At 40.5% G+C, this 18272-nt stretch overlaps 1 protein-coding gene across 4 annotated transcripts in view; it reads left to right on the forward strand.

The window, feature by feature from the left end:
* ADCY1 (adenylate cyclase 1) overlaps positions 1-18272 on the forward strand; it is a 192526-nt gene that overhangs the window by 33310 nt on the left and 140944 nt on the right. For all 4 annotated transcript variants that reach the window (XR_003073678.3, XR_003073677.3, XR_003073679.3 and 1 more), the window contains exon 2: positions 3626-3775. Coding sequence is in view for 1 of the 4 variants with exons in the window: in XM_418883.8 (XP_418883.4) it covers positions 3626-3775 (150 nt within the window). In the remaining 3 variants the exon portion in view is untranslated. The remainder of the gene's footprint in view (positions 1-3625; positions 3776-18272) is intronic.

Below are 18272 nucleotides of genomic sequence, written 5' to 3' on the forward strand. Positions count from 1 at the left end.
GCCAATTGTTTATGTTCATCTATACCATGAAACAATCTGTTTGTATATTGCTTTTCATCTTCAGATTTTTACATGAATATTTACCAAGGAGAAATAAAGTACTAATGGTAGACATGGATCCCTTTTCTTGTTACATGATATAATTTGATTTTGTGCTGGTAAAAATGTTTGAGGGGAAGCTGTTAATGTCCTCTTAGTCTATAATTACAAAGAATGAAGAAAGAAGTGATGCAGAGGGGAACATAGTGACCAAAGATCAGGATAAGGCTGAGGTACTTAATACCTTCTTTGCCTCAGTCTTTAGTAGTAAAACTAGTTACTCCCTAGGCGCACAGGCTCTTGTTCTGGAAGACAGTGATGGGGAACAGAATAGGTCCTGCATAATCCATGAGGAAATTATTTTGAAACTGCTTCAAAAGCTGGACACTCACAAGTGCATGGGGCCAAATGGATTGTACCCTAGAGTGCTGAGGGAGTTGGCAGATGTGGTTGCCAAGCCACTCTCCATCATTCATCAACAGTCCTGGCTAACCGGGGATGTCCCGGTGGACTGGAGACTGGCAAATGTGACACTCATTCTCAAAAAGGGCCAGAAAGATGATCCTGGTAGCTACACACCTATCAGTCTCACCTCGGTGCCGGGGAAGGTTATGGAATGGATAATCTCAGGAGCCATCATGGATCAGTTAAAGATCAACCAGGGAATCAGGCCCTGTTAGCATGGGTTCATGAATTGTAGATCCTGTCTGACAAACCTGATTTTGTTCTATGACAAGATGACCCACTTAGTGGATGAGGGTAAGGCTGTCGATGTGGTCTATCTGGACTTCAGTAAAGCCTTTGACACTGTCCCCCACAACATTCCTGTGGAGAAGCTGGCTGCCCATGGTTTGGATGGGTGTATACTCCGCTGGGTGAAACACTGGCTGCATGGCTGGGCCCAAAGGGTTGTGGTCAATGGAGTTAAACCCAGTTGGTGGCCAGTCACGAGCAGTGCCCCCCATGGCTCGGTACTGGGGCCACTTCTATTTAACATCCTTATTAATGATCTTGATGAGGGGATTGAGTACATCCTCAGTAAGTTTGCAGATGACACCAAGTTGGGAGGGAGTGTTGATCTGCCAGAGGGGAGAAAGGCACTACATAGGGACCTGGATAGACTGGATCAATGGGCCAAGGTAAACTGTATGAGTTTCAATAGGGCCAAGTGTCAGGTCCTGCATTTTGTTCACAACAACCCCAGGCAACCCTGCAGGCCTGGGGAAGAGTGGCTGGAAAGCTGCCTGATGGAAAGGGACTTTGGTGTACTGATGGACAGTTGGCTGAATATGAGCCAGCAGTGTGCTCAGGTGGCCAAGAAGACCAATGACATCCTGTCTTGTATCAGGAATGGTGTGGTGAGCAGGACTAGGGAAGTAATCCTGTCCCTGTACTCAGCGCTGGTGAAGCCCCACCTCGAGTACTGTGTTCAGTTTTGGGCACGTCAGTACAGAAAGGACACTGAGGTGTTGGAGCAGGTCCAAAGAAGGGCAACAAGGCTACTGAAAGGCTTGGGGGATATGCCCTACGAGGAGCAACTCAAGGAACTGGGGCTGTTTAGTCTGGGGAAGAGGAAGCTGAGGGGAGATGTTATTGCTCTGTTCCAATACCTGAAGGGTGATTGCAGCAAGAGTGGGCCTGGGGAAATGTCCTCAAGTTGCACCAGGGGTGGTTTAGTTTAGATATCAGGACAAGCTTCTTTATAGAAAGGGCTGTTAAACACTGGAATAAGCTCCCCAGGCAGGTGGTTGAGTCACCATCCCTGAATGCGTTTAAACATCATCTGGATGTGGTGCTTAGGAACATGATTTAGTGGAAGGTTGTTTGAGTTAGTATAGTATGATTATTTTGATGTTGGTCTTGAAGATCTTGAGTGTTTTTTCCAACCTGAACAATTCTATGATTCTGTGATTTAAGATAGAGGAAGTGTGAATGAAAATCTGGAAAACCCATTCATAGGGAATCTTCACTTCATTATATGGAGATCATACTAGATGTATACTGCCATTATATACACATGACAAATATCTTTATTATTTTTGTGGGATGAAACATTTCCCAAGGGCTCTTCAAATCAACAGAAAGTTTCTGCATGTCATTTTGAATCTTTACTCTCTATATCATCTGAGTTCTAGTCTGATGCTCATCTGTGAAACAATGTTATGAAAGTAGTAAGCATTTTCTACAGTGATGTGAATGATTCTATTTTTTTTTTTTTTTTTTGAATTTGTGTTCACATAGCAAGACTCATTATGCATTGCAAATACGAGTGGGCTTCTCTTCAACTTACACTAGCAAGGCATACAACAATAGAGCTATACTAGTTTGAAGTGTACACCTCAAATTTATAAATATATGTCATTTATATGGTCTTAACGAACAATTTTAGTTGCACAGGATTTTCACATGTTACTTATTGTAATGTTTTTCATCGTTCTTGTTATGCTCCACCTTGGCCAATTTAAGAGCCAACTGAGTTCTGAAATTTTGGAAAATCATGAGTCCCATAAACCCTTATCAAGATTCTGTGATAGCAACTATGGTAAATATGGAGAATAAGATTGAAAAGATAGTTGGTAAATAGAACATATTGCCCCCTTTCTAAACAAACACTGCTTTGCAAAATTCACCATCTAAAGATACTTACGTAGTACGAGTTTTCATTAACATCATTATTTTATAAAAATATCAAGGTTTCAGAAATCAGAGATGAAGTGAGAAATTTGGATGGGATTGTCTTGAATAAGGAGGTGGTGTGCAGGCTACTGTTGAGTTATTTACATTAGTTTAACTTACTTTTCTCACATATTATAAAAATATTTAAAAAAATACAAAGCATTTTAAAAAATACAAAATCAGCAGGACTATTAAGTCATCTAGGCACTGTTCTTCAAAGCACAGCTTATATGAATAATTCCAAAATAATTAATTGGTTCATAGCATACCTGTGAGCATAGGCTTGTGTAAATGGTGCAAACATTTTGCGTTTCATTTGAAAGCACTCGTCATCTTCTAGGAGGTACACCACACAATAGCATCAGTAGTATTTTGGGGAAACTTCTTAAAAAATATAGTGCATTCTCTAGCAGTGTGGATGTGGACAGAAAATATTTTCCATATGCAAAGTGTACAATATGAAAGCCCAGAATACTTAGGAATAGATTTTGAAATACTTACAGATTTTGATAATGCCTTACTTCTCAAATGTAAAAAAGGGACAATAGTTGTAAATGCATAGGAAAATAATTTCTGTATTGTAAGTATCATGCAATTAAGCAAATGCTGAAATGCATTCTTACCAGATGGACTGATGAAAGAACTGATGCTGAATGAAATTAATAACCTACCATTCATCATAAGAGAAATTAAACTCAGCAACTAAGAAATTCTGTATTATGCAATGTTGCCTGTCTGGACTTGTTATTACAGTTCCTCTGCAGTTGGGATATGTGAAGGGATTTCATTGACATGACTAGAAAGGCAGAATTTTAAAGAGGGTTATTTCTTTTCAAATTTATTTTGCTGAGTAGAAATGTAAAATAAATCTGTGTTTTAAATTATTCTTTTTTTTCTTTCTTCCTTACAGCTTGTGGCCAATGCAATCCTTTTTGTCAGTGTAAATTTGTATGGGGTCTTTGTGAGGATTTTGACAGAGAGGGCTCAGAGGAAGGCATTCCTTCAGGCCAGGAACTGCATAGAGGACAGGCTGAGGCTGGAGGATGAAAATGAAAAACAGGTCAGTTTTTTCTTCTTCTCTGTTTCTTCTGAGATTGTTGTAGTTCCATGAACCACAGGTCAGGACATTACTCCTGAGTGAATGGTAGGGAGTGTGTACGCTTCCACTGTGAAAAAAAGCATGCCGTCTCCTATGCCTGCTTTATCTCTTCATCCCTAGTACGCAAGCATGCTTTGCTCTTCATCACTCTTTTTTTTTTTTCCCCTTCAAGGATATTATTGTGTGTGTGTTAGATATGCTGTAAAATCTATGTTATACCCAGTTTACATTTATAACACATAAGAATGAAAGTTGTCTCTGTCATGTGGAGAAATGTTCTAATCAAATTTAGAAACAATGAGAAAAACTACTATACTGCATATCTTGCTGTTCACATGATACTCCCAGATTCAAATCTTGAATCCATCAAAATCTGTTCATTCTGAAAACTTTGGACAAATCTTGTTTTCTGTCTACATGGCAACAGAGGTCCACTCTAGACTACATACACAGGTTCTCTGACAGTAATAGCTCCTATTTATTTCCATGGAAACTACAACAGATACAAAGAATACAATTAACATTATTTGATAGAGAACATTCCCAGCTACAAAACACTATTTTTCAATGTAGTCACCACCATGAGCTATATGCTTTCACCAGTGATGAACAAGAGTCTTCATGTTGTGCTTGCAAAAAATCTGCACTAGCACATGTCACTACTGCTGAAACACAATGCCCACTACCTCACTGTTTGGTCTCCATAAACATTCAGCAAGCAGCACTGAATGTCAGTGAGTGCAAGTTTTTCCACATGGAGGATTTATACACCTTTGCTTCACATACACATCCATTACAAATACCATTTTGTCATACTGTCCTTCGCTGTCATCTGTCACTTGTCAACAAAATTTAACAGAATATTATAAAGAATGTTCATCCTTTACTTCCATACTGCCATAATGGGCTGACATAATATAATAGGAATCTTTACTTTTGGAGCAGTCCTCATATATATTCTTTAATTGACTTCTGTGGAACTTTAATAATTTATGCAAATAGAAAAGTTAAGTGGTATTCAAACCTTGCTCTAGAAGACCTCACGGTTTTTAAAAGGAGTGCTTCACATACTATCCTCCAGTTCCTATTTCCTGGCTGAAATAATATTGGTGCATAAGTAACTGTTCTGATACGGATTTGGTGAGCATATTTTTATGACCTGAACATCAGCAAATATATTCTTTGAACTGTTTTATCTGTTTGATGTCTGTTGAAAAAACAGTATTAGTTTCAAAGTCTTTAGGCTTGATTCTGGGCTTTTGTAATCCAAAACAGCAGATTTTTAAAGGTATAAATGCACCAGAATTTAAATGTAATGGCAAACAGTTCCTAAATCCCATTTGTTCATTTGAAAGCCTGCTTCTAGCATCCAACATGAAAGTCACACATCAAACGTTTTTTTTTTCTTTTTTTTTTTCTGTATATAGAACATTAGCAATGTGTTTAATCTTGTATTTTATCCATGCATATAGAAACAAGAAAGCAAAAATTTACACATTAATACAATTATCGTTTATTTTATACCAAAGGAATGCTGTATATACTTTTCTAGTGCAGTGTAAAGGTCAGTGAAGAGAATGCATTTTTCTCTGATATATGTGAAACTAACTTTATGGGATACCATAAAACTTGGTGCAGCGGTAAAGTACACAAGCTAGCTGTCAGAAGTATCACTGAAATACTTTCCATGGCTGCTTTTACAATACATTAGAATACTTCTAAAACCCATGCAAGATTTACGTGATTACACACTGCACAATTAATATGCAATTGCCATGGTTTAATGTAGCCAAAGTTTCCAGTTTCTTACCAATATTCAAAGGTTCTTCAGAAGATCAAAAGACTTTACTGACCTTTTTCAGTAGTTGTATTCATTCCCATATTATTGTTTTCTGGACTACAAGCATCATATATTAAAATGACCAGATTATTTTTTAATCAGACTTCCTTTTCTCTTTCAAATGCTCTGACCTAAATATCATTGCCTTTTTATATTGAGAATTGTAATCAAAACCACTAAACCTTTCCCTGATATGTCTGTGCAAGTTTCTATTGAGAACAGAAAGAACAAACTCTTGGCTTTTGAACATAAGCAGGTTTCTGGAGTTAAAGTGTTACTTGTGTAAGACTGATGCCACAGCTGGAAGTGAGGTTTCTTCCTCTCTGTCCTACTTAAAGTGATTTTTCTCATTTGGGAATCATTAGTAGTAATAGCCCCATGTGATAGTTTTTTTAAATTTATTTTTGGAAGCAAGAGCAAAGATCTCATGCTGTAGCATTTTCAGGGTCATCAGCATTTTCAGGAGTTTGTAGGAATGCTTTGAAAGAGAAATATTGCTGAGGAGAAGGGAAGAGACTGACTCTTTTTGATGGTGGTCGTGGGGGTTTGGTTTGTTTTTTAATTCAGTTTAATATTTACCATGTTGTCTGTTCCCAGTGGTCATGACTAATAATTGGCCTCTGTTGTGGAATCATGCATTTATTATGTTGGTAAATGTTAGCCTGCAGTTCCAGAGTAATACCTGAAGCCAAGGCTATGGACCAAACAAGCTTTAAAATGTGAATAATTATAATCATTCTGTTGGGATGATTGTCTTCCCCCTTTTGCTATAAATTTCATCAGCAAGATCCTTCCCTGCAGAGCAGGCAGTTAGGAGCAAATATTGTGAGGTGGATCCTTTTCCCTGTAGCAGGAATTGCACTTCATTGTTCCTGTTCAATCAGGTCACCCAAACCCTTCTCTTTTATTCCCACTGTACCATATCTTTATCACAGAATCAAGAAATTGTAAGGGTTGGAAAGGATGATCTGGAGATCATCTAGTCCAATCCCTTTGCTCCCTACCACAGATTGCACAGGAAAGCATCCAGGTGAGTTTTGAATATCTCCAGAGGAGACTCCACAACCTCTTTAGGCAGCCTATTCCAGTGCTCTGTCACTCTCAAAGTAAAAAAGTTCCTTCTCAAGTTAAGATGGAAATTCCTGTGTTCTAGTTTGTGCCCAGTGCCCCTTGCCTTGTCACTGAGCACCATAGAAAGGGTTCCATTCTCTTGACACTTACCCTGTAGAGATATTTATTAAATATTGATAGGATCTCCTCCCAGTATTCTCTTCTGTAGGCTAAACAATCCCAGGCCTCAGCCTTAATGTCCATTTCATTAATTTAATATCATCCCTTGCCCATGTGACAAGCAACACTTTGTCACTCTGTGCCATGCATGGAACACTCCTTTTGTTAAGTATCTGTTGGAGGTTAACCAGGAAGGTAGATAAGCACCATGTTTGCTTGTCACCTCCTCCCACAAGTACGACGAGGGAGAGAACTAAAAAAAAATGAAGTAAAACTTGCAGGTTGAGATAAAAACTATTTACTAAGATAGAAAAGGAAGAGGAAGAAAAGATAATAGTAATAATGTATATAATAGGTTACTCTGAAAGTGATGCCTCCTATTTAGTTCCATGAAAACTACAGAAGATACAAAGAGCACAACACTATTGGATAGAGGAAATTCTCAACTACAAAACACTATTTTACAATATAGTCACTACTATTAGCTATGCCTTTTTGCCAGCGATGAGCAAGAGCCTGCATGCAGTGCTCATAAAAATCTGCACAAGTAGAGGTGACCCACTGTTTCACAGTTGTTATGATGATGTAATTACTTTTTCACCCCAAGCAGATGGAAGTCAGAATATATAAAATCTATAATGTTATAGGATACTCTAGCCAAGATTACCAGTGTGGTCTGTGGTCTTTAAACTGATATGGGGCTCAGCATTATCATGTTGCAAGAGAAAGATTCTCTTCTTCTCTCGCCCAACTCTGGAATCTTGAACCCTCATCTTCAAGTCAGCATCATGATGTAGTGATCTGAGCTCTAGGAAGTACAGAAGAACAAACCCTTTCCTATCCTAGAAGACAGTGCACATCACTTTACCTTCTGAGGAATGCATTTTGAACTTTTTCTTTGATGGAGAATTCACATGTTGCCAATCTATGGACTGCTGTTTGCACTCCAGCTCATAGTGGTGACACCATTTCTTGTAACTAGTAATGATATGATCTAGGAAACTGTCACCTTCAGCCTCATTTTGGTTCAGTAGGTCCTGACACACTTGCATACTGTGTTCTTTCTGTTCGTCTGAGAGCACTCGTGAAACCTACCTGCCACAAAGAGTAATATTCCAGTGTCACCACCAACCAATGCATTTCCAATACACTGAAGCCAATATTCAGCACTGTACATATTTCCACGGTCATAATCCACCAATTCACACAGATGAGCTGATAGAGTCACTCTTCATTTTTTGATGTGACCGCTATGCATGGCGGTCCAGAAAGTGGATTGTCTTTCACATTGCTGTCACCACTGCTGAAACTCACTACCCACCCACAGTGCTAACATCCACTGCTTGGTCTCCATAAACATTCAGCAAATACTGATGAGTATCAATGGGTACAAATTTTTCCACGTGGAGGAGTTCAATTACACACATTTGCTTCATATACACTTCCATGTCAGATACTATTTCATCAGACTGCCCCTCTACTACCACATGTTGTATGCAACAAAATTTAACAGAAAATTGCCAGGAACGTTCAACTTCTACTGTCATATTACCAATACCTGGCTCTGATGCTGTGGGGCAACATAATAAAATAGAAGGCATTACTTTCAGAGCAGCCCTTGTATATATACAAAGCAAGTAATGCAGAAGCATATGCTCACCACCAGCTGAATGATGCCTAGCTAGTCCCCAAAAAGCAGCTGTCCCCACTGTTTTCAGATTTTTCTGTTTGGTTGGTTGGTTGGTTGGTTGGTTGATTGGTTTTGTTTTTCTGTTTTTTTTTTTGCATGATGTCAAATGGTATGAATATTCCTGTGGCCAGTTTAGGTCAGCTGTCCTGGGTCTGTCACTCCCTAACTCCTACTGCTCCCTCAGACTCCCTTCCTGGCACAGAATCATAGAATCATAGAATGGTCTGGGTTGGAAAGGACCTCAAAGATCATGAATCTCCAACCCTCCTCAACCCCCATCACAGGCAGGGCTACCAACCTCCACATTTAATACTAGACCAGGCTGCACAGGGCCCCATCCAACCTGGCCTTGAACATCTTCAGGGATGGGGCATGCACAACCTCTCTGAGCAGACTGTTCCAGCACCTCACCACTCTCTCTGTGAAGAACTTCCCCCTGACATCCAACCTAAATCTTCCCTCCTTCAGCTTAAAACCATTTCCCCTTGTCCTGCTGTTATGTACCCTTTCAAAGAGCTCACTCCCCTCCTGTTTATAGGCTCCCTTTAGGTTCTAGAAGGCTGCAATTAGGTCACCCTGCAGCTTTCTTTTCTCCAGGCTGAACAAGCCCAGCTCCCTCAGCCTGTCTGTCTTCATAGCGGAGGTGCTCTAGCCCTCTGATCATCTTCATGTCCCTCCTCTGGACCCTCTCCAACAGCTTTCTGTCTTTCCTGTACTGAGGGCTCCAGACCTGGACATACTACTCCAGATGGGGCATCATAAGGGAGGAGTAGAGAGGGACAATCACCTTCCTGTTCCCGCTGGCCACCCTACTTCCGATGGAGTCCTGGATACCATTTGTTTTCCGAGCTGCAAGAGCACACTGCTGGCTCATGTTAAGTTTGTCATCCATCAGGACCCCAGGTGCTTCTCTGCAGGGCTACTCTCAAGGACTGCTCCTGCCAGTCTGTATATATGCCTGGGATTCCTCCAGCCCACGTGCAAAATCTTGTACTTTGCTGTGTTGAACCTCATTAGATTCACCCGGGCCCACCTTTCAAGTCTGTTGAGGTCCCTCTGAATGTCATCCCTTCCTTCCCCTGTGTCAACCACACCACTCAGCTTGGTGTCATCAGCAAACTTGCACTCAGTTTCATCATAAATGTCACTGATAAAGATGTTAAAGAGCACTGGTCCCAAGACAGACCCCTGGGGGACACCGCTTGTTACCAGCCTCCATCCTGACAAAGAACTGTTAATCACCACCCTCTGTTTGTGGCCTTTCAACCAATTCCTTATCTGTCAGGTGGTCCACCCATCAAATCCACATCCCTCCAGTTTGGAGATAAGGATGTGGTGGGGGACCACATCAAAGGCCTTGCTCAATTCCAGGTAAATGACCTCAGTCACCTTCCCTTTGTCCACCAGTGCTGTTGCTCCATCATAGAAGGCCACCAGATTGGTTAGGTATGACCTTCCCCTGGTGAAGCTGTGCTGGCTATCTTGCATCACATGCTCATTCCTCATGTGATCAAGCATGTCGTCCAGCAGAATCTATACCATGATCTTCCCAGGTACAGAGGTGAGACTAATCAGTCTGTAGTTCCCCAGGTCCTCCTTGCTCCCTTTCTTATAAATGGGAGTGATGTGACCTTTCCTCCAGTCATCCGGGACCTCACCTGACAGTCATGACTTTTCAAATATGATGGAGTGCAGCTCGGCAACCACCTCAGCCAGCTCCTTCAGAACCCTGAGATGCATGTCATCCGGCTCCATAGACTTGTACACATTCAGTCTCATGAGGCGGTCTCGGACTTGCTCTGCCTTTACAGTGGAATGGGATTTACTCCACAAGTTCCCACCTAGAGGTTTAGGGCTGCAGGGCTCAGGGACATGAGAAATATTAGAATCCTGGTTGCCAGAACAGAACTGCGTCGGAAAGAGCGCCATGACGATGCAGTTCATCAGCCACCACTTTCCCGAGGACCACGATCCGACCATCTAGGATGACTTCAAGATACAGATACGCATCAATGACGAACCTGCCAACCTGGACATCCTGGACATGGCAGGACAGGCAGAGTTCACGGCCATGAGGAACGATTACAGTCCCTCAGTAGAACAGTAAGAGAAGCTGAAAAACTGGAACATCCTGCTCATCAACAGCTGAGTTAACTGGTGTGTTATCAACATTGTTTTTCTCCTGAAGCCAAACTGTAGCATCATACCAGACAATATGTAAGCAAAAAAAAAAACAACCCTCTGTCTCAGCTGAAACCAGGACAGTATCCACCCTTTATTCCATATAATATATATCATGCTCAGATTCCATACTTTTCCATACATACCCATAAATTACCATCACTTATCTTTCTTTTTGATACACACATGCAGATATCATTCTCATAGTCTGTAGGCCATTCCTCTAAATTGTCAATAGAGTTCATTTAGTCCATGACTTTGGGCTTCATCTGTTATAACAGTCCTTAAGGACAGGTATGATGTTCTGTGGTGTTGGATTGTTACACACTGAATCCTGTTCTGTTTCTATTAAAATTAATTCTTCTTTAACTTGAGTAATTCTTACTGTTATGCCATTAAAAGCATTAATAGTAATGATGATACACAGTACTATATAGCAGCTAATATACAATTCAAATTATTGACTGTTCTAATCCAGCATCAAATCCCCTTGAGATATATGCTAGACTTCCCCATCCTCCCATATCACCCACCACCCAAGTCCTTCAGCAAAAGCTATCTCATAGATGGGCTTTACCTTCACCCAAAGCAGGAGTAAACCAGACTGTTTTACCCAGCCTGTTTCTAACTATGCTGAGGTTGCTTCCACCATTGTTAGTACATTACGCTTGCCATGGTGTCTTTGTCAGAGTCTAGTATAATCCACCTTCCAGGCCTCCCCATATTTATATTTCATCCATTACCATCCCTAACAAAGAGGCTTTATCTATTTGGATTGCTTAATTACAGTAAAACTTTGACATTCGTGAGTAATCTGTGCAAAAATGTCTGTGGTCAAATCCTCCCTGAGCCCATCTTTATGTCACACATCTTCCTCAATGGCTCAACATATCATGCACCCACTGAGCTAGAAATAATTTACCCTTATGTTGCCAGCCCAGATCTACCTGAGCCACTTCAATCATAGCATCATAGAATCATAGAATCACCAAGGTTGGAGAAGACCTCCATGATCATCCAGTCCAACCAGTTACCTATCATCAATATTTTCCAATAAACCATGTTCCTCAGTACAACTCTAAACATTTCTTGAATACCTCCAGGGACCATGACTCCATCACCTCTCTGTGCAGCCTGTTCCATTGCCTGACCACTCTTTTGGAGAAGAAGTATTTCCTAACATGCAGCCTGAATCTTCCCTACCACAACTTGAGTCCATTCCATCTAGTCTTATCACTAGTAACATGAGAGAAGAGGCTGACCACCACCTCACTACAACCTCCCTTCAGGTAGCTGTAGAGAGTGATAAAACCACCTTGGAGCCTCCTCTTACCCATACTAAACAATCCCAGTTGACTCAGCCACTACTCATAAGGCTCGTGCTCCAGACCCTTCACCAACTTTGTTGCCCTTCTCTGGACACACTCCAGGGTCTTGACATCTTTATTGTAGTGAGGGGCCTAAAACTGAACACAGTACTCAAGGTGTGGCCTCACCAGGGCTGAGTACTTGTCCTCACTGAGGAAAAAATGGTTAAATATTGTGACACTTTTCATTTAAGAATTACAGTAATACGTAGGTTGCTCTGAAAGTACTAGTTGCTATTTATTACCAACTACAACAGATACAAAGAGCACATTAACATAGTTTCTCAGAGCAAATTCTAAGCTACATAAGTCTATTTCAACAACATTGTCACACCCATAAGCCAATTCATGGAAATGAGCTGATCTAGACATTCTTCATTTCATGATGTGACATCTATGCATGGCTGTCCTGTCCAGAAGGTAGCTTGTACTTCACCTTGCTGTCATCACTCTGAAACTCATGATGCTGAAGGAAGAGTGCATTCATAAAGGATTTACAGGTTACTAGAGGAACTGGAAAATCTATTGCAGTCATTTCCCATGCAGATGTCAAAATAAATCATCTTGTACAATAGAAATAGAATGTAGTATTAGGCTGGATAGTGTTGGTAGGGGAGCTGAATAAAATTATTACATATCAATGCAAAATTTTCAAAAGGACTTCGAGAATGTCATGGATCTTTGGAAGAAGAAGTAAAATAAGAATGATAATGGCATTCAAAGTAGGCAGGATGTTCTTCATTTGGAGAACGAGGCAGGAAATATATTAGGAACCCCTTCTGGAGACTCCCCTAAACATAGAGCCAGGCTGTGGGTGGGAGAAGATACCCAGATCAGAAACAAGGATGGGAGAGGGACTTGTGCTGAGAAGTATGACTTGACTTCTCCAAACTGAAGAAAGTTGAAAAAAGTGTTGGAACAGAATATAGCCTACAGATGATGGAAGCTGCTGTTTCAACACTCTGCCTGCTGTCTGCTTGTCACTTCCCACATGCCCTCTCAGGGAAGACAAATCACAGTACTGGTGGAGTCTTTAGCTCCCCTGTTACACTAAGATTAGTTTAGTAAGATGGCAGCATGGATTCAGGTGCTCCACAGAAACCATGGGTGCCCTCTACTCCTGATCCTTGTGCTGTCATCCACTTTGCCATAGATCATAGAATGTCTGGAAAGAACCTCTGGTGATTGTCCAGTCCAACTGCTTTCCCAGAGGAGGACTATCCTCAACATCAGGTCTGATCATCTGTGGCTTTGTCTAGCTAGCTTCTCAATAGTCTTGGAAATACAGAGAGGTCCCAGTCATCTGGAAGCTTGCAGATGTTTCAGTTTTCAAGAAGGGAAAGACAGAAGATCCTGTCAGTTTCATGTTAGTGCTTGGTGAAGACTAGTGCTGTGAAGATTATTCTGGGAGTTATTGAAAAATACTCAAAGAACAGTACAATCACTGGTCACAGCCAACACAGGTTCATGAGATTAAAGTTTTGTTCAGTAACAACAAATCTTTCAATACATTTTCTCAATACAGTATCTTTCTGGGAAAAAATGCCCAGCATACAGCTATGTAAGAACATAATACGATGAGTAAACATTTGGCTGATGGGTCGGGCTCAAAGGAGTATATTAAATGTGGTTCCATCAGTCTGGTGGCCAGTCACTAGTGGGATTCTGCAGGGTTCCATTTTAGATCCAATTTCCTTAAACATTTTCCTCAATGTTTTGAATGCTAAACATGGAGACAAACTACGTAATTTTGTGGAACTGCACTGAGCTGGAATGAGCTGCCGACTCTCTCTAGAGTAGAGAGGCCTTGCAGAGAGATCTTGACAAACTGGAGAGCTGAACAGTCACTAACCCCATGAAATTTAACAGGAGAAAATGCTGGATTCTACAGCTGTGATGGGGCAAGACTGGATATGTGTACAGACTAAGAGATGAGAGGCTGGAGAGCATCCTTGTGGAAAGGGATCTGAGGTTTCTGGTTGACTGCAATTTGAAGATGAATCATCAGTGTGCCCTGGCAGCTAAAAGAGCCATCTATGTCCTGGAGTCTATCAGGCAAAGCTCTGCTAGCCAGTGAAGTAAATGGATTGTCCTGCTCTGCTTTGCACTGGTGTAGTCTTACCTCAAGTACTATGTGTGCGATTTGGGGTGCTACAATATAAGGTCATAAAACTATTAGAGAGTGTCCAAAGGAGGGCTACAAAGGTGATGAAGAGTCTCGAGGGCAAGGTGTATGAGGAGTAGTTAAGATCCCTTGGGTTGTTGAGCCTAGAGAAGAGAAGGCTGGGGGGAGGTACCATGACAGCCTATAGTTTTCTCATAGAGAGAGTGGAGAGGCAGGCAGCAATCTCTTCTTTCTAGTGACAGTGAGAGGATCCAAGGAAATGTCATGGAACTGCATCAGGGGAGGCTCAGGTTGGGTATGAGGAACAGGTTCTTCACTAAGAAGGTGGTTTGGCACTGGAACAGGCTTCCAAGGGTAGTGGTCATGGCACCAACTCTGCCAGACTTCAAAAAGCATTTGGACAATTGCACTCAGAAATATGGTTTGAATATTGGGTAGTCCTCTGTGGAGCCAGGAGTTGGAATCTATGACCCTTGTGGATCCCTTCTAATGCAAGATATCCTTTGACTCTGTATTTTTTGCCCAGATACTACTTATTTCCAATGAGCTTGGTATGCATATTTTGAGTTGAAGTCAAATGTGTATGTTTGCCCCTTCTTATTTTCAGCAATGTTTCACGGCTGTGAGAAAAAAGAAAACTGGATGTTTTTCTAAATTGAGTGTTGTATTCAAAATGAACTAAGTCTTCATTAGTGATGTAGAAATCCTGTGAGACAATTGTCAGAGACAGCCCATTTTGGCATTGCAAATCCCAGGCTAAATCTGACAATTTAAAACATAGATATAACAGAAAATGCTGTAAATGAAGGAGATGTGTCTCGTAATCTGTTATTTCCTTTTCTTAATGGTATTTCTGCAGGGAATTCAAATCATTGTCAGACAAGTACGATCTCAGAAAGAAATGTTTTTTCAGTATGTTAATTCACCTTAGACCACGTTATCACCAAGTAAAGGAAAGTACAAATTTCTAAAATAGTAGTTGTTCACAGTCCCAAGATTTCATTTTCAAGACAGAATCCAGCTCTTAAAAGTTTAAACCACACTGTAAACAGTAGAAAGATGAAAATGTAGGAACATCTTTCTCTCTATAAGCCCCCATGTTTCGGAATATACCACACATTCAGGCTTTGCCAGCACAACTTCAGATGTCACTGAAAAGAAGGTCTTCAACATGAACACTTTTTTATTATAGCCATAGTTGCTGCTAATTTATCAATGCTTCCTGTCTCACACTTTCAATTTTTTTGTCACCACCCATCTCTTCCAGAGGCCACAGCCTCTCATGCATGAGCGTCAAAGTATGTCTGACTTTGGTGTTGTAACACACTGAATGGAACAATCATCAATGCACAAAGCAGGCACACACGTTTACCTTTCCTGTTGGTCTAGTTTTCAGGTTATGTTTTCTGTCAGATCAGCCATGCAGTAGCAAATAAAAAAAATCAGACAATGATGGTAGTACTTGCTGAATAGAAATCCAGGTAACATCTCTTCCCAAAACTTTCAACAGCTGTGTTTGATAAACATCCTTTTAACTTTCAAACCTCTGAGACCTTAAGCATTCCTCAGGTTGACTTGGAAGGCAGTGTGACTTTTCTTGACAGATAAGATTTTGCCCCATATAAGAGATCTTTGTTATCTTTTTTTTTTTTTTTTTTTTAGAAAGCTACATCCTGTTTTCATTTATATTCAGTGCTTTGATATTTCCCATCATGAGGTTGTTTCTTATCTTTTCCAGTATCTCCTCTAGTGATAATTCTTTAGATCCACACCGATGTTTTCTTTCTTGGCCTTGAGTCAGCAGTAGCTTGGTCAGCAGTAGTTGCTGTTTCAGAATGCCATGATTGACTCTTTCCTTGCTAGGTGTGTTTAAGGCTGTTAAGTCTCTTTGTAAAGACTCTACAATTCTTTCCCAGGAGTTCATCACTTCTTTTTTTTCATCTCTAATGAAAAAAGATTACAATTCCATTTGTAAAATTTTCATAAGCTCCCTTCAGGTCTCATTGTAATTCAGCCCAAATCCAACGTAGATTTTTGTAGCTTCCTTTAACGCATCTGGCAACAGCGGGTTTTCAAAGCTGTACAGTGATTAATCCTGCAGTGCTCCAGTGCTGCCTTCACACCAGTGATTTTTATTCTTTGGATTCGGTTATGTTTGTGATGCACTGTGGAAGTTATCTGTGAGCATTTTATTCACCTCCTGTACTGTAATTGTCTCTCCAGGCCATAGAAGTACTATTTAGTCAGTATTTGTCTCTGTAAGAGTCTGGCAGTATAATTTTGTGCTGGTTGTAGAGGGACATAGGAAACAGAATCTAAAATTCCACTTTTTCTATAACATGTTGAGAATTCACTTACCCATTTCAAGGTCATATTTAATACCCTTGCTTAAAGAGAAGGTGCAGTGAACAATTAGATCTTTTCAGACCTCAGAAAATTGGCAACCAGGATATTACTTCTGACATTCCAGTACACTTCAGAGTTTATATTATTTCATGGAGCATAGAATTTAATCATCAGCCTGAACGTCTTGTGTGGATTACCTTACAACTTAATAAGTTGTCACCTTGTTTTATAGCTTCAATGCAATTCAGTTAAAACAGTAAATCAACTACAAGATACAAATATGTGTGCAACAGAACTTCATACTGCTGACAAAAGTTTTTTTGGGGGGGAGAGAAGGGGGGGTTTAAGCCTGTATTATATAGTCCTGCTGCAAAGATAAAAGCATACTTAATAAAGTTAACATAATAAATAATAAATTAACATAAAAACTCTAGTAATTTACCACTTCCTACCAACTCCTTAGACCATGAGCGTCCAATCTTTTGGCTTCCCTGAGCTGCACTGAGTGAAGAATTGTCTTGGGCCACATAGTTTGCACCAAAAGTAATGCCTCCTATTTATTTCCATGGAAAATAAAACCAACACAAAGAGTACAATAACATGATTTGATAGAGCAAATTATCAGCTACAAAACACTATTTTCCAACACAACCACCACCATTAGCCATGCATTTTTGCCTGCATCTCACACTCCTCAAAACCCGCACCAGCAGAGATAAACTACTGTTGTCACTGCTGAAATGGACCATCTGCCACCTCACTGTGCTGACATCCATTGTTTCGTGTCCATAAAGGTTCAGCGAGTGTCAGTGAGTTTCAATGGGTGCCATTTATTCCTCATAGAGGAACTTAGTGAGGCACCTTTGCTTCATACACACTTCCATGTCAGGTGTCATTTTGTCAGACTGCCCCTTTGCTGCCATCTGCCACACAGCAATCAAATATAATGGAGTATTGCTGGAAAGGTTCAGTCTCTGCTTCCATACCATCAACATATTTCTCTGACATCACTGGTCAACATAATAAAGCTGGAGGCATTACTTTTGGGGCAGCACTCAAAAAATTAATATAGTTAACATACATAAGTAACGAAAGTTGTTAATCTTCAGTGTCTGAGGCATGGAGTCAGATAGAAACAATCCAAATCTTTTATTACAGGTTCTAACATCCTTTATATACATTCACAAGTTTTCTCTTGTTGCTTCCCCACCCACTTTTACACGTCAACAAAACATTCCTCAAACACTCCTTAACTGTGCATGCAGGCGCTTATCCAATCAGAGTCATTAATTGCTCCAAGCCATGCATCCTTCCTCCAATCAGGGTTGTTGTCATGTGGCGATCATGCAGCTTACTTGACTTTTGTTTTTCTCTCCTGAAGCCTTACTTGGTTCTCAGCAATCCTTTCTCGTTCCATTGTCTTGCTCCACAGCTTCTGCTGAATATTCTTTCTTGAATCCCAACAATAATCTTTAATGTTTTTAATTAAAACAAAGAGGGCAACAAAAATGTAAAACCAGTAGAATATTTGACCTTGTTTTTGTGAAACTAATTCATCTGTCTGATTCAGTGGAAGTAGGTGCAATTCTTAGTGAAATCTCAAGGTGGTCATCAGACATCTCTGATGAATTATAGAATCACAACAGTCACTGATTGAACTGGTGAAGGAGTGTGACTAG

This window comes from Gallus gallus, chromosome 2, assembly GCF_016699485.2.
Source record: "Gallus gallus isolate bGalGal1 chromosome 2, bGalGal1.mat.broiler.GRCg7b, whole genome shotgun sequence".
Taxonomy (NCBI): Eukaryota; Metazoa; Chordata; class Aves; order Galliformes; family Phasianidae; genus Gallus; species Gallus gallus.